At 44.0% G+C, this 27,221-nt stretch overlaps 1 protein-coding gene across 1 annotated transcript in view; it reads right to left on the bottom strand.

Moving 5' to 3' along the window:
• The window catches only part of LOC122367620 (filaggrin-like), a 92,393-nt gene extending 65,427 nt beyond the window's left edge, over positions 1-26,966 (bottom strand). The window contains exons 1-2 of the mRNA XM_043340894.1: positions 26,824-26,966; positions 25,865-26,060 (exon numbers count right to left, since the gene is read on the bottom strand). Coding sequence (XP_043196829.1) covers positions 25,865-25,871 — 7 coding nt within the window. The 5' untranslated portion in view covers positions 25,872-26,060; positions 26,824-26,966. The remainder of the gene's footprint in view (positions 1-25,864; positions 26,061-26,823) is intronic.
• Between the last annotated feature and the right edge of the window lie 255 nt (positions 26,967-27,221).

Genomic DNA, 27,221 nt, shown 5'->3' with positions numbered 1-27,221 from the left:
TGATACAATATTGGTGGGGCATGTCAATGCCCAGGCCATGCCACACGCATGAGGCAAATATATCATGTCATATATTTACAGTGTGCGGTCAGAACACGTATACTGGATATTAGAGTATAAGCGCAGTAGTAACTGCGCTAAATGTGCTACGTGAGGGTGGGACGTGCGTGCGTGCGTGCGTGCGAGGGGGAGAGAGGAAAGAGGGCGCGCTTAGGGAGAGGGAAAAGAGGATACATGGGAGGGAGGTGAAGACCGGGCGCGGATGGCCTGGGCAATGGGTATGCTCGAGTCAGAATGACCAGCTGCAGTCGAATTCACATTGGTTGTGACGAGTAGAAACGTGAAGTCTTAGTCTGAGGATGTGGATCGGAAACAAAATTAGGGTCACTTTTCTGAACGATGTGGTATACTTGACTATCGTAAAAGAAATATTATGCTGGCTTTGGGAATATATCAACTAGAAAATCGAATTAAAACACATAACATCACGATACACATATTCCTTCAATAACATCGGTACAAAGAATACAATGATGTAGTGTCATCAATTAGTGTCTTAGCAAACTTAACAGCATGAAACAAAAGCTCGTCATCGTTTACCCCACATGACTTGCGCCAACAGCACTTCCCTTCAAACCTACCCTGTCATCTTCTTCTAATAATGGCCCCACCACTCCGAATCGCCCCAGTTAGCACCGCACGTGCCCCACCGACTTCCCTCTGACACAGACGAACTGCCTAGAACATCACATTCGTTACGGCCCAATACCGGAAATGGGCATTTCGTGTTCAATGAGCACGTCAGTACCGATCGCGAGCAGCTGAGCGCAGAGAAATGTCAACGGCCGATGATTGTAGCGATATAAACGGTATGATCTGGGCTTTATACGGTCCGATGGGAAAATTAGAAGCAGAAGGTAGATGAGGGTAAGATTGGGATGAACTTGGGTTCGATGAGAATAAAGAAAGACGCCGTTAGCTTCCTGATCAGGAAGTGAGGTGTGAGAAAATGGTGAACTATTCCCGTTTGAAAAAGTAACGATGCCATCTTCGATTGTAACTGAGCTGTAGGTAATCGCCACGCACTTTGTATGTGGATCGCTCTTAAATGTAAATACAAATACAAATACAAACTCATTCCCAGACACCAGATAAGCCTGCTTGAGGTCTTTCACATTCAGGAACTCTTTTTAGAAGTAATTCTTACTGTCAGTCATTTCAATGAAAAATAAATAAAGTACGGTTTGAGTTCAGTCCTCAGACAATCCAACCATCAGGCATCTAACGGCTTTGTTCTCATCGAACCTTCAGTACTATATACGTTCTAAGATAATCGAAATTCAATCCTTCAACTTGTGTTGAAACAACTGCAATATGAAATGCCGACTACCAACTAAATAATCACTTTCTTTTCCAGAGTATCACAGACCCACAGAGGTAACCGCAATCCTTCATAATCACCAACCCTATTACCTACCTTACTCACCCTCACAATTAACTTCACGGTAGCCTCAACTGACAAAACAATCCAATCAACTGTCGCGGCCCGCCCTAGAGGTCACGTCACTCCTCCCCCTTTCGACCCCACAGATGCCCTGTTTATGTGTCTTTTCCCACGCACCCAATTTGACCCCTCCCCTCCCCCCCCCCCAGTGAGACAGGCACGGTAAGATTGACAGGACAGTGGATCGTCGCGTCCTTTAATGGCCCCATTAACTCGACCGGGCGCCATTAAAGCTATTACGGCGTGTCGGGCCACACTGGTAGACGAAGAGGTAAAGGGAGAGGGAGAAGAGGGAGGGAGAGGGAGGAGGGAGGAGGGAGAGAGAGAGAGAGAGAGAGAGAGAGAGAGAGAGAGAGCGAGAGCGAGAGAGAGAGAGAGAGAGAGAGAGAGGGAGAGAGAGAGAGAGAGAGAGAGAGAGAGAGAGAGAGAGAGAGAGAGAGAGAGAGAGAGAGAGAGAGAGAGAGAGAGAGAGAGAGAGAGAGAGAGAGAGAGAGAGAGAGGTGAAGACTGAAGAAAGAGGAGGAGCCTTCGTAAACAAGTGAGAACTTGTGAAAAGAAATCATGAAGCACCAGTAGTTTTGTCGTGAATTTGTACTGGTGAAAAACTTGTTTGCCTTCTGTTTATATGTAATGGTTACCTTACAAATGGTAATTATATCCACAGTCGGTTTATTCTAATCCATCATGTGGTTCATGGTCCTGCGCTCATCACAACGCCAATATTCCGGGAAACCATTCCGGAAAACCCTACGAGCACACCAGCCCACACTGGACACACACACAGACACACTTCTCGGAATTTGAAACTGATCGTAACCTGTGCCATAAAAGGAGCTCACGTTCCGGTGGCACCATAACGGACACTTGCAGAGATTAGGTGCAGAAAGATTGAAATCAACGTGAAATTGAACAGCTACTACAACTTTTGGGTGACTAAACAGGAAAGAGTGAATAGTGCGGCTGACGGTCACAAAAATGATTGATAGATGATGTTGGAATTGAATGCAGCGACTTTGATTAACGGAAAGTCTGTGGAATAAGATATTAATCAATTGTCATAAGTACGCAGAGAAGACGAAAAACAAATTGTTTTTCATTGAGGAAGCACATGACTCACGTTCACTCGGATACAACCCATCCTAGCGAAACCAGCACGGGTTTTTACCTGGGCGATCTTGCGAAACGAATTTGGCTTGTATGCTAAGCACTGCCTGGGATTCTATTGCGAATGGCAGACAAACTGACGTGATATACACAGATTTTCAATCCGCATTCCAAAGCGTTAACCACCAGCTTCTCATTCATAAGCTTAATAAATCCTATTGTATCAACGGGCTGGCTCTGAGCTGGTTTAGATCCTTTCTGTCGGATAGAAAACAAAGAGTCGTTGTGAACGGTAAGTGCTCCTCGTGGCAGGACGTTCTCTCTGGCACACCGGAAGGTAGTGTAATTTCGCCATTGCTTTTCGCTCTTTTCGTTAACGATTATCCATTGTGTGTTCAAACAAAATGCTTAATGTTTGCGGATGACATCAAGGTGTACTCAGAGATTTCAGATTTGACAGATACTGCACGGCTACAAGGGGATATTAGGAGACTTTATAATTGGTCGAAAACTTGGAAATTGAAATTGAATCCCTCCAAGTGCAAGCAGTTCTGTATTACCTTAAAAAGTGACCCCCTTACTTGTCAATACATGATTGGTGACACTCGCCTGGAAATCGTGCACACAATTAGGGACTTGGGGGTGGTTTTAGACAGACGACTCACGTTTTGTAATCATGTTGACTTTATTGTGTCTAGGGCAAACAAAATGAACGGCATTCTTATGAGGGCGATGCAGTCTGAATCAAAAATTGGCATAGTAAACTGGAAGTCAATTTTGACCGCCTTCTATGGAAATGTTCGTGCGATATTAGAATATTGTTGTGTCATATGGGGTGGTGCGGCAAAATCGCACTTAGATAGAGTAGAAAAGATACAGTATCACTTTCTCAGATGGCTATACTTTTATGTAAATCGAAGCGCGATACCATCCGATATTGATTATTCTCGTTTGCTCCAAATGTTTAACGTAACTGAATTAGAGAAAAGACGCCATCAATACGATATCATGTTTGTGGAAAAACTGTACAAAGGTGTCCTCGACTCACATGTACTATTGGCACGGTTTCCGCTGTATGCTGCTCCAAGAATTACAAGGAGGATTGAAGGAGCTCGTGGTGTCATGAATGTACCATTTGCGCGGGTCGACACTATGAAAGGTTCGCTTTTTGTTAGGGCACCCACTATCATAAATGAATTTATGTTCGAGATAACAGATTTGGATTTGTTTCACGACTCAATGCGGGATGTTCGGGCTAAAGTAAGACGACATATACAAAACATGTGAGTCCTGGTGTGAACCGCGTGACTGTATTTATTGTGTTATGCATGTACTGTATGGACTGTGTGATAGATATGGTTGGTATATCGAGGGATTGTATGTGTAAGAGACGAAAGACTAAAGGCAATGTTTACACTGCTCCGAACGTATAACTGCTATGGACTGTTACTGGGCGTCAATTCGCCTGTTGTTCCATGACATCGAATAAATAAATCAGGGCCTCGGCTAACATGTTAACTACTGGGGCAAATGCCCCAGTAGAGTCAAGGAATGCCCCAGTAGTGGTCAGGTTTTGCCCAACCTCTACAAAATGATAATATCTTAATATTAACGTACATTCTTTCACTCGGGAGCGGTTGAAGACGTTTGTAGCAAGAAATCATGGGCGGCGGAAGAGAGGGTGCATGGCCGTGCAGCTGCACCCTCAATTACCATCCAAAAACATAGGCGTGCATTGCCAAACATACCTTTTTGCACCTCCATAATCCATAAGCTACCCTTCGTTCGAAAAAGCGTCAAAAATAATGATGAAACTACTTCGGTCAATTTTTTGGTCAGTCAAAGGTCAGGTCATGGGGGTCATTGAAGGCCAAATTTCGCCGAATTTCAGGTCGAATATCGACAATTTGCAAGATGCCGACGTATGACTCGGGAACCAATAGAGCTACAGCGCTGCGGAAAAGCGCATTTGATAGCCATATTAGCGTTTTTTTCTGAGTATTTCTCTCAGATTTGACCTAACGTCAACGGTTTTGCCTGCAGGGGGCAGAAACTTCCAAAATAGACAAATTTTTCGGGAAGTTTTTTCAATATCGAATTTGACTCAAGCCTTGCACGAGCTTTCTTTTACCGACATCGTGTTCCTCTCGTCAAGACGCATCGAATTATAATTTGATCTTGAAAGGTCAACTTGAAAATTTGACCTCAGGTCAAGGTCTTGATCTGACCGGAAATTGTCATGTTGCATATCAGTGGATCCGTACCGTCGAGCTGAACACGTATAAGGCGTTTTCATCGCTCTAGCATGCCTCTTTCAAAAGTTAGTCGCGAAAAACTGTTAGATACCATTTGTGACCTGAAATGACCTCAGAGGTATAAACACGGTCATGGATGGCATTTTCATGTTCAGTGTGTCAAAATTACTTGTAATTCAGTGTTTGAGAGTGTTTAGAATGACTTTCGTCCAAGAGAGGCGGTTTTAACCCGCGCCCTGGTGGGGTCTGTTTATAACGCGACCTGGTGGGGGGGGGCTATTTTTTGCCCCCCCCCCCTCGTATCTCCGAAACTACTGGACGGATCCGCAAAATTCAAACGGCGTTCGAAAGGCCTGTCAAATTTGTCGAAAGAAACCAAATTTTATTGACCTCGGGGTCACCGATGACGTCACAGGTCAGGTCAAAGATGAAATGTTTCACCGTTCACGGGTCTTCTAGGGAATGCGCTATAACACCGAGGAAAACGCATTTTGTCGGGAATCAGCGATAGGGTGTCAGTTGCCTAGTAGATATGTTGCTGTTAGAGGTCACTGGTCATACCAGGTCAGGTCACAGGTCAGGTCACCAAAGGTCACCGAGGGTCACCACATGAACCCAACTTTACTAAGGTTGTGCGATGCATGTTTTATGACCAGTTTTTCATTTCCAACTCAATGGTGTTGGTTATAAGACCATCAGGTACGGTTTAGGTCACTTTCTGGTGGAGGTCAGGTCAAGGTCAGGTCAAAAAAGGTCAAATTTCAAAGTTAATATGTTTGCATAAAATGGGTATTGATTCGATGCAGCTCGTCACGGGGAGTCTAATGGTGGTCTTTGTTTTGCGCTACGAGGTCTAGAATTGCTGAAAATGGAGTTTGAAAATTTGACGTCATCAATTTTGAACAGTTTTTTCGCTATAACTTGGCCAAAAAAAGAGGTATCGATCTCAAATTTGGTATGTAGATGGAAGACGGTAGGGACTATCACATATATTCCGGTATTTTCGAAATTCAAAAAACTTTTTGGATTTTTTGGTTATTATATTCAAAAAATCTATTTTTTTTATTTTTGGGGGTCAAAATCCAAAAATTTCACAAATCCGAGATAGCAGTTTTGTAGCCCTGTCCATTCTACAGCTTTTATGTCTGTATCATTTTTCTGTATTTGCAAAGCTATAGGCCTGACAGCTCTTCCCGCGAAACCCTTTTTTGGGTCGAAAACGGCAGAACATGACGTCACTCTGACGTCATTTCCGGCCAACCTATCATAGCCTTTGGAAAAAATTTTGGTCACAATGTGTAAAATTGATGTCCGGGAGGGTACTGAAAGTTTGGTGACGATCGGCGCAGTGGTTCTGGAGATACATCGAAAAGTCTGGAGGGGGGCAAAAAATAGCCCCCCCCCCCACCAGGGCGCGGGTTAAATTTTCTCCCATTGACTTCCTAGAAGACGCAAAATTGACCTGAGGTCACCGATATGAAAATGCCGATATAAATTTTGTACATACTGTTGCCACTTGCTAGAGCACTTCATGGGCCGGATAGCTCCGTTATCCATGATAAATCCATGGACCGGATAGGATTGGATCCCAAATTTGAAAAAAATAGATCGGATATGGGAATTGAAGGTTGAAAACGGATAAGAACAGATAAAATTATAGCATTCGATATTCATGTAAAAAATTAACTGAACTTGTCAAACAGCAGCAGAGGTATTTATTGATTTAGCTACATGCGATTTATAAGCATGCCTTTGTGAACCGTGAGTCTGTGAGATATATGGTTATCTGGTCCCTTACAGTGAATTTGTGATAGTCAACAACCAGTTTTGGTGAAACGGATTATTATGGATATTTGGATGGCTGAAATATGCCATGGGCCATGGGCCATGGGCGGGCCGGATTCTGAAACTCAAAGAAAGGCAGATAATGGGCGGACCTGCGTGACTTGCTGAATATAGGCCGGGCTTGATCCTGAAAATCCTATCCATGAAGTGCTCTAACTGTTGTCTTTATCAATCGCTGAAAGTTTCAAAGCGATCGGTCATTCGGTGTAGCTACGGCATACATTGAAACATTTTATGAGGTCACTTGAAGTGACCTGGTGACCTGACCTTGAATGATCTTGGTCTGAACTTATTACAACATGTGTAGATTTGGTGGAGGATAAGGTGTGGCGCTCCGCGCCGCCGTTTTTGAGATATCCGTGGAAAACCGCAGTGGGGGTGGGGGTGGGGGTGGGGGTGTTCAAACACCCCCACCCCCAGCAGGGCGCAGGTTAACATACGTCGACCATTTGCCCCAGTAGTCAAAATTCCTTAGCCGAGGCCCTGAAATAAATATCATTTACTTGACCTCAGGAACTCGTTTTGACCTAACCCCACGACCTCCGAACTATAATTATTAGCCCTCCATGTATCACATAAGCACGGTGACAAGTTAATATTCTAATGATTGTTCGCGATTGTGCGCGAGCAGTTTCAGCAATCAGCTGACAGGATAGTACGGTATCCATTGTTCTCTTCATTGTAGGAAGTGACAGCTGACTCACAGGGGATATTGTTCGAAAGGTTCTGTGGCATGATCGTGAGCTTTAGTTGAAAAAATAACATTTTGTTTTTCCTGTCATGGTTCGGTCTTCTTTGCTAGCATTTGCGCCTACAGGAACGAGCTTTTAGTGACTTACATATCGTATTTTGCTTTGACAGCACAGTCATATCCGTCCATTTCAGTCATGAGTCAATGTCAAACATTATTAATAGCATTCCGTAATTATCAAAGCGTATCCAAGCACCCTTTACAACAATTAAGCCAACTTGGAATGCTTACTAACAAGAAAACAAATTCTAGAAGTTCGCTCTATTTGTTTTGTTTTTTGCCAACGCCCTCAAACACGTCCAAATACCTACACCTCGGACCGCACGTGCCACGCGCATTGGCCGCTCCTCGCACCATCACGCATTTTTGTCGTTCTCTCAAATTATTCCGAGCACGTGACAAACAGTGACAGGAAACGTCACCGCCAAATAGATATGTGTGTGGCACGTGACTAGCTTCTATGGGTGTGTCCACCACGGGGCGGAATGTGGTAGTCAGATAACACAGAAGTTTATCAGATGGGTGAATACTTCCAAGAATAAGACGTGAACGAATTCTTAACCCGCGCCCCGTAGGGCTACCGGCGGACCCTACCACCCGTAGGGGGGGGGGGCCGTTTCGGCCCCCCCTAAGATCTCGGAAAGTTACCGGCCGATTTTCAAAATTCAAACGGCGTTTGATAGCCCTACCCGGGAACTACCTTGTGACCAAATTTCATTGACCTAGGTTAAACCGATGACGTCACAGGTCAGGTCAAAGGTCAGATTTTCACCGTTCACAGGCAATTCAAGAAATGTGCTGTGAAATCGAGTAAATTGGTAATTTATTGAAAACCATCGATGGTATATTGTTCGTCAAACACATACTTTGCTATCTGAGGTCACTGATACCAGGTCAGGTCACAGCGAGGTCAGGTCACCGGGGGTCACAACATGAATGTGGCGTGTGATACATGTTTTATGGTCCATTTTACATGACAAATGCAATTATGTGGGTTAGGCAGCCTTTGGGGCCAGCCTAGGTCACGTTTGGGTGAAGGTCAGGTCAAGGTCAGGTCAAATTAGGTCAAATTTCAAAGTTGATATTTTTGCATAAAATGGGTATCCATTCGATGCAGCTTGTCACGGGGAGTCTAATGGTGGTCTTTGTTTTGCTCTACGAGTTCTAGAATTGCCAAAAATTGAGTTTGAAAATTTGATGTCATCATTTTTGAACAGTTTTTTCGCTATAACTTGGCCAAAAAACGAGGTATCGATCTGAAATTTGGTATGTAGATAGAAGACGGTAGGTACTATCACATGTATACCGGTTTTTTCGAAACTCAAAAAACTTTTTGGATTTTTTGGCTAATATATCCAAAAAAATGCTTTTTTGATTTTTGGGGATCAAAACTCAAAAATTTCAAAAATCCGAGATAGCAGTTTTGTAGCCCTGTCAATTCTACACGTTTTATGTCTTGATCATTTTTCTGTATCTTCAAAGCTGTAGGCCTGACAGGTCTTCTCGCGAAGGTCTTTTTTCGGTCGAAAATGACAGAACATGACGTCACTCTGACGTCATTTGTGGCCAACCTATCACAGCCTCTGGAAAAAGTTTTGGTCACAATGTGTAAAATTGATGCCCGGAGGGATCCTGAAAGTTTGGTGGCGATATCTCCAGCCGTTTAGGAGATATCGACCGAAAAGGACAGGGGGGGGCCGTTTCGCCCCCCCCCCCTACGGGGCGCGGGTTAACAAGAGCGAAGGGCGAAACTGATGATAGTTTGAACGGTTTGGATGGCATTCAAGGGCGTTCGGCCATTAGGAATAGTTGTCATCGAAGCGTGTTGAATTGAAGGTCATGAATATTGGCGCACCAGCATATATAATACGACAATGGCAGTTATGTTGCTAAAGTGATGCAAAGACAGAGACAGACAAACACACAAACGCACACAAATATTTACTCTCGTCTCAGACACAAGAATAACGTTTTCAGATGATGCAACTTACTCAAATGCAGCTTCGAAAAACACTCGCTTTAGGAAGATCAACTCTGCCTAACTGACGAAAGGACTGCTCTTTCTACCTCATAGGTATGACTGGTACGTCTAAGCACACAAAAAAGGACAAACCTTTGGATTTGTACGAAACAACACGTCCAAACCGCAGTCATACTACAACCGATCCGGAAAGCCACCCAACCGCCAACATCAGACCCCAGTGTCGACATTCATCTCTCCCCATGTGCCATTAGCAGACCCTATGTGTGACTCTCCCTTGGGATTACTTCTCCCTTCACAAGCCCCAGGGTACATCCACCCCTCCCTCCCTCCCTCCCCTCCCCGACCTGGCGCTCTATCCCCCCCCCCTATTCTGGAGATCTCCAGACCCTCTAGTCAGCTGTTTGGGTCATCTCTATGCTAACGAGATGATGCCCCCGCCCGCCCCATAGCAGGGGTGGAGATACGGGAGAGGGGTGGGGTGACATGAAGAGAGAAAGGCAGAGCAGGAGGCAACGTAAGGCTTTTAGATAGAGCCAGTGAACGAATAATATCATAGCACAGAATTAAAAACAAAGCTGAATAATTTATTATGTATTTCTTGCAAACAGAGGTAATATTAGTCAACTAAATCGTAATCCAATGAAATTGTGTGCGCTTTTCCGCCTTTTCTCCTTTACCGCCTTAAAGTGGCCAGCTGCTACGCATTTTATCAGAGGCGGATTCGGCTCAGAGTTATTTTTTTGGGGGGGGCAAACCATAACAATTTATCGATTCTTTCCATGCCTCGTCCATAGGCGTAATGTAAAAATTATGCCGTTTTGGAGGGGAAAATGCCCATTTTGCCCCCCCCCCCCCCTGGATCTGCCACTGCATTTTATCATAAAATATTTACAGCCAGCTGTCAACAATTTGGTGGAGCCTGATAAAGAATGAAACAGTGGCTCTGTCTCTCTCATGAAATGCTACCCAGAAACCCAGTTCCCTGCACATTAAGCTACCTTCAATAAGACGCTCCTCACGATTTGGTGTATAGGTATGTTCAAACACGAATAGTTCTTCCTTTTGCAGAGGATCATCCCAGACCCAATGTAAACCATGCTACACGACATCTCTCCAAAAACAGAAGTCCACAATAATTAATCCACTCGTCACGTTTTCTGACAGAATTGTCACCCACAATAAGTCAACGGACATAAATATGTGTCAACAGCCAAGATAAGCAGACTAAAAACATGACCGCAAACTTGAGTAATCCTCGGGCTTAGGTGTCATTGTGTGAAGAAAGGACAGCATCGGTTGCGGTGGATTAATGTTGCAGTTGCTGCCGGAAAGAATCGTGCCTGGATGCGTCAAGAGGAATGCAAGGTCTATTGCATACAATATGTCATACCTAGCATCTGGTGCAGAAGGTAGTTCAACTGTAGCTGCATAAAGATATAGTTAGGATTTGAAGCATAAATTGATACGATTGGGAGTTTTGGACGAAATTGCGTTTAGTGGCGATAAAGTAACTGAGTAGAGGAGACAAATCAAGACGGAGATGGACGGAACTGGAGCTAGAGACGGTGAGACAGCAACAGAGACAGAGGCATACATCCCTACACTATACAGAGACAAATAGAGACGCATATAGACAAAGACAGACTTACAAACAAACTAAACATACACGCAGACGGACGGGCGGGCGGGCGGACCGACGGACAGACGGACAGACAGACACATAGACAGACAGACAGACAGACAGACAGACAGACAGACAGACAGACAGACAGACAGACAAACTGAACCACCAACTGCCCCTCTCCTCCCCTCCTGTCTCGCTGACTGAACACAGTCATACGCCGTGAAGAGAGCAGTGGACCAGAGAGAGCAGTGGAGCGGGGAAAGAGCAGCGGAGCGCAGAGACGGCCGAGCGGCAAGGTGGATTTTGAGGGCAGCAAACAACCACGTTTATGGGATGTATATGAAAAGGCATAACGCTGAATATTGTGCAGCTGGTGAAGTCAACAATAACAGTCTTTGAAGTGAGGGCATTCTGTATTTGGTAATCGAACGGACCTCAAGCCACATAAATGTGTAGACATATTGCTAATACAACAATTTGCATGTTTGGATTGCTATAATTTGGGATGATTAGGAAAACAAGCATCAAATTAGCGAGATGTTACACAAGCAATGGAAAACGAAGGCTCATTGACTAAATTGACACGTTCGAAATGATATTGTCTGCATTATCATGCACAAAGAAGTTTTTGTTCTTTCTTTATCGTCCAAAAAGCGATGCTGAATAAGCACGAATGAATGAATGAATGAACGAAAGAATGAATGAATATGACAAAAACGATTCTGACAGAATAAAACATAAAGTAAGGTAGCGTAGCGTGCATTAGACATTAGTCCCTGCGATCACACGAGGAAAACTGTTATCCAAGGAAACGTGTCTTACAAGAGATATCCATCAGCACCATCAGGCAACAAAGCAGGCCAGTCCTTTTTATCACTTTGTCGGCATTTACTGAAGAACTCCCCTCCCCTCCCCCTTCCCCACCACCACTAACTTGCCGCTAACAGAACCCTCAAATTCAGCGAATCATGTTTCGACCACCCACATGGAACCACCGCTCGACACGAAATCGCCAGTTCGGAGGCGGGAAACACAAACAGGCCAGAACAATCGGAGCACGTCAGTATAGGCGGCACGCTTTTCAAACGGCGCGGCCAACAAGGCGGTACGGTGTCACGTTACGTGTCATTCGGAAAGTACCGTTACATACCGTAACGTACAGTGAAGTGGCGGTGAAGTAAAGCTCAGGCTACACTATCAGCGTTTTTTCGGTTTCTGCGTGATTTCGGTTTCCGCGTTTTTACGGTTTCTGCGTTTTTTCGTTCCGGGCGGCCGCCGCGTGGACGGTGCTGTTTATAGCATAGTGATGGATAATTGATCAAATTTATTAATTATTGATGTTAGATATTGTCGTGTTTTAACAAAATTATTATTAAATATTTGTTTTAAAGATTTTACAACCAACAAGAATATATTTTCGATTATAATCATTTGTCAGCTTAATTACAATTATCATATTTGAGGTAGAATCATGAGTTTTGAAACACATCTGGTCTTCTTTAATCATGAATTACACCATTTTCATTATTTACATTTGAAACTGTTCCATCGTCACAATATTATTAGCAACAATCACTTCTAATCATTCATCACTAAAACGAAATCCCGCAGAAACCGAAAAAAAGTTCACAGCTCTGAACTTTTTTTCGGTTCCGACTCGTCGATTTTTGCGGGTTTTCGTTCCACGGGACGCCAGACTGGCAGTGTGGCTTGCGCAATGCATTCGCTATGAGGCGGACTTGACGACGCGAACCGAAATCCCGCAGAAACCGAAAAAACGTCGGAATTCATGCTAGTGTAGCCTAGGCTTAACGCTATATGTTGGGAAAAGGTCAAGAGGTTCTATTTTATCTAGATTATGGTTACCAGTACAGAAGTCGCGTCACCAGCAAATGATTTGTGATAAAATTCATGTGATAGGCATGTTGCTGTTATAATCCTAGTGCTGTCATTCTCAAACATGATCATCAATCAGAAATGGTAGCTCTCGACTAAAATGGATCCAACGGTAAAAATTATTAGATAACAGGATTAGATGGGGATAGTTGAGGGTTTTACAATATGTTCCGGTCAAACCATGCCGTGGTATCAGTTATAAAGTTCCCATGATTATCATATCAAGGAAATTGAATAACCGATCGAATGACATAGCGGAGGATATGGTTTCTAGTCAGACTAACAGGCTGCCAGAAAACCATTGGTAATCACGTAAAAAACGGTCCAATTTTTACAAGGAAGCGACATTATTGAAGGCATGGTGAGCTCTGTCAACAATACCTATCGGAATGTATCGATCTTACGAGGACTCCTCATATAAGCTATTCCTTGAAATACAGTGAAAATATAACATGGCTTTTGCTCACTTTGTCCTTTGATTTTGCTGAAGGCACACACGCTTACCTACATGTTCTACGCTCCAAACCTAGTTTAGTACCAAGCAAGTGCAGCGAAACCGCAAGACAACTGTGGCAAAACCACACCTTCTTACTCCAATATTGGTGTTATCTCTACAATGATCACATTTATTTGGGTCATCGGGGCGGGTAGCCACATACGCTTGCGTGTAAAACTTGTTTGGTCAAACCGTGGGCCGAAGTTCGGCTGTGTAAATCTTTTGGAACTGGGAGTGACGGCGATTTATGATGGTGGCAGCTGTTTTATGGGGCAAGGTCTATGGCGCTGGCTGGAGTTTTGATAACTTACCATGGGCGGGAAGTAAGCTGATGCGCAAACATAAGACCCATATGTTGCATTCGCATGAATTAGCACGGCTCATTATATACGACTTAGAACAGAAATCTTATACTTTTATACCATTTCATAAGCCATTTTTCAATAATATTGAAAAACAATTCCAACAAAACTGTCATCCTAATTATCAGCTGCTATCAAACTAGCCCAAGCGCTGTTTATCTCAATATTGTTTACTCCCTTTCGAAACACACCCAGCAATCTCGAAATATGGGGTCTGATGGGCAATCTCAATCGCCCGCAAACACCCTCCCTGTAATTTCAAACCATCTCCATCATTGGTGGACCTTCGTTGTCATGGCTACCAGCCTAAAAGCCATTCGTTGTTACGCTTTAATCGGGTAATGGTACGCTTTAATCGGGCAATGCACTGGTGAGCTGGCGGTCATCCTTGATTGGTTGGCAACTTGCCAAGGTCACGGTTACGAGAGCGGCGCTTTGTGTGCTCTGGCTTGGTCTTGAAGCGTGATACAGAATTCTCGCTGCATACGTGGTCAAGACACATTGTAATGTTAGCAGTATGCCTAGTAGGCTTTAGGCATCGTACACAATGTCTTTGATTTATGTAGAAAAAGCGTGTTTAAATGCTTATAGTCCATTTTTTTTCAAAAGGCTCATGTCCCGAAGTATTATTTTGGAGTTAGCACGTGCGGGACGCTAGAAAATAACGCAAGCCGAGATGAATTTCTCGGCCATTTTTGAAAGATAACCGCAGTGCTACGGAACGAGTTGTTCAGTTGAGCTTATATTCTGTGTCACGTTTCAAAATGTTTGTAAATTCATAGATTTGAGCCATTCTGTTAATTTTGCATGCTAATGTAACGTCACTCCTGTAGTAGCCTTGATTCCACAGCCAGCCCATCACTTGAGAAACTAGCAAGCGGCAAATCTTTAAACAACCAAGACAGAACAATGATTTTTGCTACTATATTCTGTCGGGGGCCAGAGTTCTGAACGGCAGGCTCATGGAAAACATGTGTCAACCGCTGAAGTTGGTGACGCTCTATATTGTTGTCTTACATTGTGTTTTTGCATGCTACGTAGAAACTTCGGTCGTCTTTTTAATAACTCCTTCCACCGACTTTTTTCCAATGCAGAAATCGATCGGTCAGTATTGTAATAGGTCGGCAGATATGCTGGCGCATGTTTCTTTTTGTACTTTACCAGGAAATAAATTTAAAACAAAATGTCAATCCGTGTGTTATTTTTGTAGGCCTGCAAACACGTCATCCACGTGATCATTTTAATCATTTGTTTAGTGCCTATGGCTAGACCCCGTGTGGAAGCATTTTCGATTCACAGTTCCTCATTATGTGTCTTATGTCCATACCAGGGTCCATACTTTATCGCAAATCAGAGACCAGCCGACCAGTCTGATTTCGAAACGTGCCAAGCCGGTGTTCGTTGATTTTTGTCAAAACCACCACTTTGCACGTGACAATTCTAAAATCTATTTTCGGGCCGTGCGCCTTTTGAAATAAAATGGACTATAATTATATAATATATTGACTATCTAATCCTGATTCGTTAAGCATTATCCTTCCAACGACACGTCAAGAATGCCCCGGGGCCACTGGGCGATATTGCAGCTTTATGCGGCTTTAAATCCAGAGTCGTAAATTCCTTCACGATAATTTCACGATCAATTGAAGTTTAACAACAGTAAAACGATAAACGGAAAATGTCTGACCAGCAAATGAAAATCAGCGCAGTTGATTGATTTCGGACGATATGTGTTGGAATTAATCAGGAGTTGCTTTGAGATAAGAAAAACTGCAGCAGTAATCAAACGGAATAATAAACGCACCAGCCTGAATTGTGAACAACACTGCGCTTTTCCGTCTTTGAGATAAAATAAACTCCTGCATTTTCTGAAAGATGCGGGCGGTTCTGAAGATCAGACACACGCTTTTATCGAGACGGCAGCTCCGAGCTATTGGTGTTCGAGGCACGGGCGAATTTGCGACCAGTTTCTCCAGAAGGGAGGAAAGGAAAACTCGGATCGAACGTGTGTGGGAAGTTGATTTCGAACGGTCGCTGAATCAGTGATGTCGTCCATTGAAAACCGGCGGGAAAATAGAAAATGTGGACGCGACACTGAGAAAAAGTGGCCAATGCAAAAGAAATGGATCACATATATTGAAAACGCAAGAAAATAGAAATAAACCTATCAGAAAGTTATGTACTTTTTATGATGGTATACAGATAAGCATCTATCAACAAGTGTCTAACAGCATTGCTTTATTTAGCATACCGTGTCATTCAAAGCTTACGGATAAACCTACCTACTATGAATTGCTTTGCATTATCAGAACAATAAATACAACCGTAAGGTTTTACTAAGCGCTATAACCCGCACCGGAAAATCAACACAGTCATCGGACTTCAACGGGATGATCTTCTTGTCCAACTGACACTAATGTCATTGTGTATTGTTTTGAGGTTCCTCGTATTCGGAGTCGCTTAGAACTCGGAAACGATGCTATCTTCCACCGACAAACAACGAGCATGAGTCTAGCCTAATGCTGGGAAGAATACGGAGACTGCTGCATTGTTCACGCGTGAAAATGAGTCGACTATGAAACTTAGTTATTGTTCTATAGTGTCCTTCCTGCAACGGCGAGGAGCGTGGATTCAAAAGAATAAATTCGGTTACATGAAAAACATCGTCGCTAGGTGCCCATACGAAATCAATTTGTATGCCACAACTGGAATACATACACCCTTGGCATCGGAAGTGGGATTTTCATATAACATGTTCACTGAGCTTTATTCTCTTCATCCCTGGCACCGCTTTTCAACGAGTATTTCGGTACTATTTTTATTCCTAAGCTGTTAAAGGGACCCTCCAACCTTAACATTAGATTTGAGTTGAGATAGCCAAAATGGGGTCCCTGGCTCACAATTACCGGTTTCGGCACTCACAACATCGAGAAATGCCTTAAATCGGAAATATTGAATTTCAAAATTGCAGCATTTTGATTCAGAGGGGCTAATGCTTAGGAATACCCCTCTGAATGTGTGACGTCAGCGCAGATATCTAACGATTTTTAAATGTTTGACTAAAACGTTTTGTAGCACGCGGTGGTATATGCTATTTGCGCGCAACATCTGCCGCAAACGCCGCACTTCTAAAATAAAGTCGCTAGAAACAGCGGAGATCCCAAAAAAGTAAACAAAAGTAAAAGTCTAATATCTTGAAAACCGGTGAATATTTTTCGGTGAAATTTGGTAAATATTCGTTTTCGCTCTTTCTGAATCGAGCGACATCACTTTCATGCCAATTCATAAACTTTTTTGAAGGTGGGAGGGTCCCTTTAAAACCAGGGCTGCGAAGTCCATGGATTTTAGGGTGACTCCGACTCCGACTCCGACTCTGACTTCAAAAATCGACTCCGACTCCAACTCCGACTCCGACTCCGGACGGTTCTATTAAAATCCATATCATGATATTGAAGTTCATAACGGAGATATTTTTATCTTGCCTGAAACCATCTCTTGTGCGTTCCAAGGCTATGCGTTGCAATTATGCATTAAAAATAGCGTGCAGAATTAAGAAGCAGGCTCTGGGGACTTCACCGTCTTCTGCTTCTTTCGCTGAAAACGTTCGTCCAAAACGGCAAAATGGCCTTTTTTCGACAAAATCTAATTTCTAGCGCAGTATCGTCAATCAAACAGGTGCTCAACGTCAAATCAAACTGACGTTGAGCCATGCAGCGTTAACTCCGACTCCGGAGTCGGAGTCGGTAAGATTTTGGCGACTCCGACTCCGACTCCGACTCCAAGCAGAACTGTCGACTCCGACCGACTCCAACTCCGACTCCGACTCCGACTCCGCAGTCCTGGTTAAAACAAAATATCGCAGAATACCTAGCCAGATATCAATATCGAATTTGGCGATATCGATATTTGACGAGACTGTTCAGATATCGGTCTTTCCCATCCCCTTCTAAAATCCCTGGCGCCGTCCCTGGACTACTCAGTCGAGATTATATATTCCTGCCCGGGGCCGGGATGATTCAATAAATGTCACCGAGGTTTTTTAGCGAAAACTCCGAGGGCCGTTAGGCCCGAGGTGCTTTTCGCTAAAAAAGCGAGGTAACATTTATTGAATTCCCGGCCTTAGGGCTGGAAGGTGTTTCCCATACCTGCCAAAAAGCTCACAACTATAATTGATAGTGACGTCAGCAGCCGTGTGGTTCAACGCGTTTAACCACACCCCTTGAACCACACGGCTGGCAATATTAAAGCACTGCATTAAACTTTGAAAAGTGTGGTACAGTGCACGTGCCATTAAAATGCCTGGATGTCTCGATTTAATCATGCAATGTAGCAGGTATGGGAAGCATCATTCACCTACCCTACTAATGTCCCTGGCACCGTCCCTGGACTACTCAGTCGAGATGCACCTACCCTACTAATGTCGCTGGCACCGTCCCTGGACTACTCAGTCAAGATGCATCATTCACATTCACATGCATCATACTAATGTCCCTGGCGCCGCCCCTGGGCAGTAAAGATCAGATGTCCTTTTCACCTACCCTACTAATGTCGCTGGCACCGTCCCTGGACTACTCAGTCGAGATGCACCTACCCTACTAATGTCCCTGACGCCGCCCCTGCGTCGGCGCCGACGAGTCGCCGGTCTTTTGTCGGTGACAGACGAACACGGCCGGTCTAAATCTCCTCGGACAGAGACGTCTACCATCCCCTCCCAGTCCCGGGCTAAGTCCCCCCTCCCTCAGTCCAGATACGGATGTCCCCACCCTCTCATCCCCAGCCACTAGCCAGGACAATAACCTATCGCACTATTTCGTGGTCATAAACGTATCATGATCAAAGCAATGCAGGTCATTTGAGTCTACCCTTCCTCTCATCCCCGCCTTTAGACAGGATAACATCCACCTTCCTTTTTAGTTCGAGATGAACTTATCAAGGTTTGAACCCCTGGAATTAATGGATGAGACCATACCCATACAATTGATAAATTCGAGACTTTTATTTACTACGTCAATTTCACATTTCTTTCAAATCATTTATCCAAATATTCGAGCTAAGTGTATAAAACACTGCATTATGGGAAGTGTATATTTTAGCAATAAATCAGTACACCTAATTGGATAACTAAAGATCGATCATACTCGTAGGTAGTGTTGGCAAGACGACTGGAAGCAAACCAAGCAACAAATTGTGACATATTTCAACGGCATCCAATCCGACAGACCCATTTATTAGCGAAGTCTATGGTGGTCTAAATCCGTCTGCTCCAAGCCCTACATCGTTTATCAGATAATGCTGGCCCCACAGAACTAACTGTTCTTTTTTAGTGGTCGCTAGCTTAGGATGAAATTCACTGTTTATTCCTTCTTGCCATGATATACGTCGCTCTAATACGTCCATCTGAATTATTTTTCGGTATGTACCTTCATTCTACAGAAGAGTTGCAATGGTCCGCAATAATTAAAAAATAATCTAATTATGCAACCCTGATATGTTTTATACAGACACCAAATCATATTAACCCTAAGCGAAGACAAAGCAATATAATACGCGATCAAATAATAGTACATAGCAGAAAAGTAGTACACTTTTAATATTATAGTGCTCTACAAACTGACTGCCTTGTACGCCCCACTCCCTTCATTTATCTCATCCTTCCGGCATCAGCTCATCCGTCTCAGACGCATCTGTCACAGCAAAATGACAGATGACCGCCACGTGCGGCGAGATGACGAATGACGGCACGTGCGGCGATGACAGCCCAGAGTGTCGCGTCATCGCGGCGGTGACAGGTGAAATGGCAAATGAGTCTGTCGTATGATTTCCGGGGACAAAGATGTTGAGTTGCCAGCATTGTAGTCTCATGGAATGACAAATCGTAAACGTGGTAGATGATTTTTGTCATTGAACGATCGTCGATGAATTGGTCAAGGAAGCTTATTCCTTCCATTGATCACTGATCAGTTTTCATCGAAAGAGCTCAAAGAGTTTACAACCTGTCAAGATTCTGTGTTATACAATATACATATTAGTGGACCGCTTACACTCAATGCGCCACCTTCATTCACTGTTCATCAATGCTCACTTTCTCTTTACCACAATACAGGTAAGAGCCTTCCTTGAATCAATATAGTTCGTCCATACGTCATCCTCGCTTTACCTTTTAGTTCTTTTTATCATATCAACCAGACAATCTTCTAAGATCAGGATAATTCTGGTTTATGTAATGTGTAGCTCGTAAAGTTCGTACCTAAATAGCGGCATGATTCAATAGCTTGGAATGCTCAAACAGCAACATAGCTCAGCGTTAGCATGCCATGAATGCACAATGACCCAATATAGCCCTTGCTCTGGGCTCTGATCCCTTAGCCCTTCATAGCTCTGGCTAGGCCTCTGGATCTTGTTCAGTATGACCATGACTGCCTCTGGTCCTAGCCAGTACACCTAGTATCTCTGTGTTTCCTTCCAGCCCGGAATCCACCAACCGCCTGCTCACTTCGGTGCTTGAAGTTGAAGCTCAATTAGACCCTGGTTCTGGAATCTGGATCATTAGCGGTACAGCTATAACTCTGCTTCTTGCTCACCACAGCTATAGCTGACTCTGACTCTAGTTCTTGCTTTGCACAGCTCTAACTCTGCGTTTCCTTCTAGCTCGGAATCCAGTGCTCTGGCTGCTCACTTCGGTCCTTGACCTTGGCTAGCCCCGGCCGTGAGCTGCCGTAGTAAATTAATAGCCCGTGCTGCAGCCGAGAGACCAGCGTTTCTGAAGGTCACGAGCAGACCAGTGCAATGATGGTGTATGTAGGTGGGCTTCTGAGACGTTGAGGAGAAGTGTGTAGGGTGACTGTGTGAGAAAGTGTGGAGGAGGGCTAGAATCATGCGAGTACGAGAAAAGAAAGGGAGAGGAGGTAAGTAAGAGGCAGAGAGAGAGAGAGAGAGAGAGAGAGAGAGAGAGAGAGAGAGAGAGAGAGAGAGAGAGAGAGAGAGAGAGAGAGAGAGAGAGAGAGAGAGAGAGAGAGAGAGAGAGAGAGAGAGATAGAAAGGAAGATAAAGGGAGAGAGGAGGGAGAGGGTGAGGGAGTGCCGCCGTGAGCCCCAAGCGCTGCAAGGAATGCTGGAGTGCATGGTTAGCAAATGAGATGCAGTTCAGATGCAAAGCTCCTGGAACCCGATGATAAAATGTGGGGTGGTGGAGAAGGTGGGGTTTTCGTCACAGACGCACCAGCGCAGCATAGATGAAAATTCCAGATTGGATAAATGCAAGCAGATGGGGCGGGTAAGAAGGTTTTCATGGCTGAAGTGCACTTCAGAGGACACTGATGCTATCGTAGGCTTTCAAACAAGCATTTCATTGTCAAGATAATTACTTTTCATAGCTAGTTTATTATTCATCACATATAAAAGTAAGCTACCTACATGGCTCAAAGATAACGTTTTGCAGGTGAAATTATTTGAACTAGTTTTTTCTTCATGTTTTGTCTTCAACAACCCTGAGGCACTTGCACAACCCATAACTTTACATGGTTTGGCACATAATTAAATAAACATGTCTAGGAGAAATCAACCACACCGCCATTCCGTTATCAGCCCTTCCTTCCCCTTCTCCGCCAATAACTCACGGCAGGGCAACCGCAGTAGCCGCGACTGTGCGAAACGCGACAGGAAGTGGGATTAGAAAGCGGCCGCCCTGCCATAGTTTGCGCTACCGCGGCTACCGGTCGACCGCTGCCAAAGTAGCCAACGACGTTTCAGATGCGACTCGCGCTTAGTTATAGTCACTGCATAAATTGTCACTGTCGTCTTGCGTGACACATGTTTACGGTTATGCCTTTTATTTTATAGAATGCATAGCGCAACATAATTATTGGTTCAACTTCCGATTCGTGATAAGATGTGGAGGTAGAGGTAGGCGAACAAATAGCGTAGTCTGCGAAAAAATTGACAGTGGCTGAACGCAAGGACATCATTATCGTCGCTTTTTTGGTGAAAGGAACGGCGTAAAAATTGTGTATCAGTTTTTTTTACCTTAACGACAGCCCGACAGGAGTTTCCAGTACTTCAGAATAAGTGTCAGTAGCATCTGTCCCGATGTTATCTGCCAAGGTAACATACCGAAATAGCGTTATCTGATTAATCCATCTGATCACAGATTGTTAGATACTGCGATACAAACTTTGGTAACATCCAAAAGGTGGTCCACTCCGACCAAACTGACAACAGCCCCACCAAGCAACGCTGCGCAAGCAGTGTCAGTGCCCAATTTCGCCTGCCACTGCCCCAACCAGCGGCAGCCACCTGAGTCCCGCTGTTGTACTTTCACTCACGTAAACTCACGCTTAGTCACGTAAAATCACGCTCAATCACGTAAAATCACGCGACAGTGTCCACACGGAACGACATGGCAGGCGTAGCTAAAGCGCGACAGATGAGGTGGAGTGTTGTAGTACGGACAAGGTGTGACGTCATGACTTGGTGTAGTGTGACGTCATGTGACGATGTAAAGTGAGGTATAGTTGAGTTACGACGGTACAATAGTGGCGGCATAGTTATGTGGCAATACCGCGTAGTGTCCATTGTGGTTGTTATCTAAGATATAATGACGTTTTTCTTCTGGCACATAGCCCTTCAGAATGTTTTTGCTAATGACACCACATGCAAACTAAGGTCCGGTCCACGAAAATACTGAATGGAGCGAGAAATAAAACGGCTGTGCCTAGATGCTTATCTAGTTGCACGACAAAGAGCAGCGAAAACAACAATATATTTTTACTGCAACGTTAGCAGAGGAACTAATATGAAAGTGCAGCCAGTAAGGAGAGTGGTGTGTTATATGTAAAACACGACAGTATATTCAAATACACAATTAAAAAATACAGAGCTTTCGGTAACAACCACCTACAAATACAAGTAAGGACATGGGCGTAGGAACCTCACGAAAAGTGGGGGGGCCAGCGAAACTTCAATGTCACTTTGTGGGAGCCCCAATACCCCTATGAAGAAATTCTTTGCAGTTTTGTGCTCATCTCACCTTGCTGAACGATTTCCTGCTCTTAGTTTTGTATTTGAATCAAAAATAAAGATTTTACTTTGAAAAATGTCTGAAAAGTGGGGGGGCCATGGCCCCCCCCCGGTCCCCCCTGTTCCTACGCCTATGAGTAAGGAGAGTATCGCAGACTTCCGGCATTGCGATTAGTCACGCATTGACCAACGGCATTTCGAAATCCAATTATAATTCAATAAAATGACAACTGAATTCAGTATTTCAATTTCACGAGACCACAGTAGCCCCAAAACATCAGGCCTCATTTCTGGGAACACTCGCTAGTAGAGTGCCAACCAGTGTTCCGCCGGCTGAAAGGCAGCAGCACTTAGGCGAGTCTATGCCATTTGCGTCTCGTTTCCGACGCAGTTTGAAAGGCTTTGCGGACAGCCACTTTAGTTTAGAGCCGGCAAGGGAAATGGACTGATGTTTTATTAAATGGAACGAAGCGAGCTGGTTCCTTTGATGATTTGAGCCTGACTCGCACAGGGATAAGAGGTTGGTTGAGATATTCATATTCCTTTCAAGAACGGAATTTGTTTCAGTATCACGTTGATGTAAGCTGTGAAAAGGATAAGGAAAAGGATAAGGATGCTCTGCAATGTTGCATTGAACACTGGGACATAGTAATCATGCATTTTATGCTGCTTTTTCAACAGAAAGAATCATGAAACAACTACTCAAGAATAGCATAGCTTATGGTGCATAATGCATATTGCTGTCATTTCTTAACACGCGCAGTGGAAGGGTTGCGAGTACTACGCCCAGTGGAAGGGGGGGGGCGGATGTCGCCCCCCCCCCCCTAAGATCTCAGCTCCCACTGGAGCTAGAAAGACGAAATTTGGAGGGTAGGTGGGGGCGATGGGGAACTCTGTTGTGTGTGAATTTCATGACCCTAGGTCAATATCTTCAAGGTCAAATGAGGTCAAATGTGGTCAAATCTGCCATATTAGCGACTTTTTTGCGTTTACACGCCGATAACTCAAAAAGTTACCGGCCGATTTTTTTTAAATCTTTCACTATACGAAAGAGCAAACATTTGTGAGTATGTATGGTGAATTTCTAGATAATCCAACAATAAATATGGCAGTTAGAAGCCTGCTAAGGATAAGATGTCGCCGGCTGAAGCGGCATCGGCCGACGCGGGAAACGCGGCAATCAATTTTGTGTTTACACACTCATAACTCAAGTTGTTACCGGCCGATGTTCAAAATTATTTGACCATATGATTGCCCGTACATTTCTCAGTCTTCTCACCGAATTTGACGCGAATCTAATATAATCAGCGGTAAGGAGCGCGATGTAAAGACGGAACCGTCCCGCCCCGGCACAGTCTACAATTCAGGCGGCGCGTAACGGCTAGCGCCGGCCGCCGCGCCGCCGCGCCGCCGCGGCGGCAGGATGTTTGACTTTACACCGCTATTACTAGAAAAGTTGTGAACCGATTTTCTTACTTATTGCACGAGAAGATCCGCAATTCAATTCTGGACAGGTAGCCGAAATTTCACATTGATATTATGCTTGCGACGCGAGTTATTGGCGAAAAACAGGAGGGGTGGGCGAAATCCGCCCCCCCCCCCCTTCCACTGCGCGTGTTAAATAACCACGAGGTCCAGTATTTTTTTTTTCAAGTGTGACTCAAACCATCGTTAAATCTGACTCAGGAGGGCAACCGCTGCCCTAATGAAAAACCTGCCTATGAAAACCCTATCCCATTGTGCAATAAATGACGCTTTCCCAGTTCCCTTAGTTCCCCTAATGTGTGGCAACCTCTAGACTGAAATCTGAGGCTAAATTGGGAGCCATTTAGAACCGATGAAATGCCATTGGAGTAATTGTCAGGTAGTGAGATGTAATTGGGCTGAGATATTAGTACGAAATGCAAATGGGCCACTGCAATTACCTTATGGATATTACTGATGTATGAACGATATTACATCTGTTATTAAATAACGGCATGATCCATTGCGTCAATTTATTAGAGGCGAATGCAAATGTGACGCGTAAATGCCAATTAAAATTGCGAAACCAATGATATGGCTGCAGAGGAGAGATATATGCAGTTTCCTCGGCGCAAACATACCTATAGATAAAGTAAAATATTGGCTATTTTCTCTTTGCCATTTGACATCATGTTCATTGTTCATTGCATTCTATGTGGAGAAATAACTATTTTCGTGCTTATTTCAGATAATGCTCCTGCATATAAATGGGCCTAAATTATCGTTTTTTTGTGAATTATTATTTGACTACTGTCGAACACATGAAACACCATCATTTTGCTATTATGAAGTGGTTCAATAAGTGCCCAAGCACTACCGTTCCGTATACAATAACCCAAGTTTGTCACGCTTGCTCGTATGACGTACCCTATACACCGTCATGCAAATTTCTCATTCAAACGCTGCCGCATTGGACATTCTTGTGGCCCCAAACAGCTTGGAACAAGATTTGCTTTTTCGTATTCCATCTGCCCGTTGCAGCTGCATACATCGTTGCGGTTTAAAAACCAGTATCAGTATTCAACATGGCTAGCCTAGAATACCTAATCTGAGAAAATATTTCGTTGCTGTTTGGTCTGAAGTTGTATGAATGAGTCTGACTAGAAAACATTACCTCACTTACTAGAAACCCAGTGAAACTTTCTCACAAAATCCCAGTCTGGGCACTAGACAAGTGAAAAGTCATGCTTTTCAAAGTTATTTTGTACATGAGATATCAACATCCTTGTGATACCATCGCAAATAAAAATGGACACCGGTCATGCTAACGAGCTTCCACTTCTTCACTAGCTCATTCATTCATTCATTCATTTATTCTAGCGGGTGGCTATGTATTCATTGAAAGGTCATTCATTCATTCGTTCATCCATTCATTAAAACTTTCATTCATTCATTCATTCATTCATTCATCAAAACATCCTTTCATTCATTCATTCATTCATTCATCCATTCATTAAAACTTTCATTCATTCATTCAGTCATTCATTCATTCATTCGTGACTCACCTAACATGGCCACTGTGTAGCCCGGAGGCGCCCGCAGAGTCCGCTGACACCATGCCTTTCTGATGACCTCTAGGTGACCTGGGGCGGCGGTGACCAGTAGAAGACAGGGTCGCAACAGGCCGACTAAGGTCAACCGCCTCAGGGCGGAGAGCAGTGCTGGGCTCCAGTAGGTTTCTAGGTTGACTGACAGCCAGGCCTGTGGAGGAGATAAGAGGGATGGTGTGGGTTCGGTAAAGGTTTTTTTGCGTTGAAAAAAAAAACAAAGGGTTGAATTTTACTTAGATTAAATCAAGATTACTAGAACATAAGGTTGGACAAATTGTGACATGGATGATGGAATATACTAAACATGGCATTCGCAAACGATAAGAACTTGCATTTTGAACAAGGTTTAGGAGACAAAAAACAGTAATTTGTTTCGAAAAAAGGAATTCATTACCACGAACAGAAAACTGCGTTGATTAATAGCCATACCACTGCAGAAGGTAAGATGGAAACGTGCAAGTTCACGTCCCTGAAGTACGAAAGGTGCCAAAGTGTCCCATAAGTAAGATATTTCAAGATTCACAAGACATTTCGACAGATTCGAATTGCCTAAGACTATTATTGCCCTCAAAATCAGAACCTGCACCAGATGCTAATTCACGGTCACTGGAACAGGTCACCGGAAACGATCATGCGACAACTTTGTGAAGGTTTTCTACAAGTTTTACATCACTGCTATGACGGAATATACCTCCATTTTTAAGCATTCCTGGGATGTTGCAGCACTTGGCATAGCGGCCCAACAATACGACATCAACATTCATCAATGATTGACTGGCATGATGGCTGAGTCTGGTGCTTGGTTTATCTATAGAGATCAGTCAAAGTTCACGTACCGCAGAACATCTGAACCAAGCGCTATCAATATTTGCATCACAATCTTCTTGATATACGTCAGAAAGGTGAAAGTTTACCTTGAAAACTGCGAAACCGTCCTCATCCGCCTCCAGTGATGACCTTTGGTCAGCTGATCGACATGACCTTGACCCCTGTGACCTCCGCAGGTCAATAACCAGACACTTGTTCAGTAGATGGCGCTGGTCAATGTGATCTGACATGACCTGAAACATGGATGGGAGGAGAATCAGGTCAATGGAAAAATGGAAAAAGGCGTCTGTTTCAATGGAAAAAGGCGACGTTAGACGGCAAAGTAAGCTAGCATCTGAAAACCAAGGGACATTATAGCATAAAAAACAAACAATGTATCGCGACCTTCGTACACCGCTGCCGTGTTCCGACCTAAACCGGCAGCTTTAACGCCAACAGAGCGATGCGCCATTTAGCAGCGTTATTCCTTTTTGTTTTTTGACGA

The sequence above is a fragment of the Amphibalanus amphitrite genome, unplaced genomic scaffold (genome assembly GCF_019059575.1).
Source record: "Amphibalanus amphitrite isolate SeventyFive unplaced genomic scaffold, NRLGWU_Aamphi_draft 000883F_arrow, whole genome shotgun sequence".
NCBI lineage: Eukaryota > Metazoa > Arthropoda > Thecostraca > Balanomorpha > Balanidae > Amphibalanus > Amphibalanus amphitrite.
Note: the sequence above shows the minus strand (reverse complement) of the source record. Positions and strands in the feature narration are given on the sequence as shown.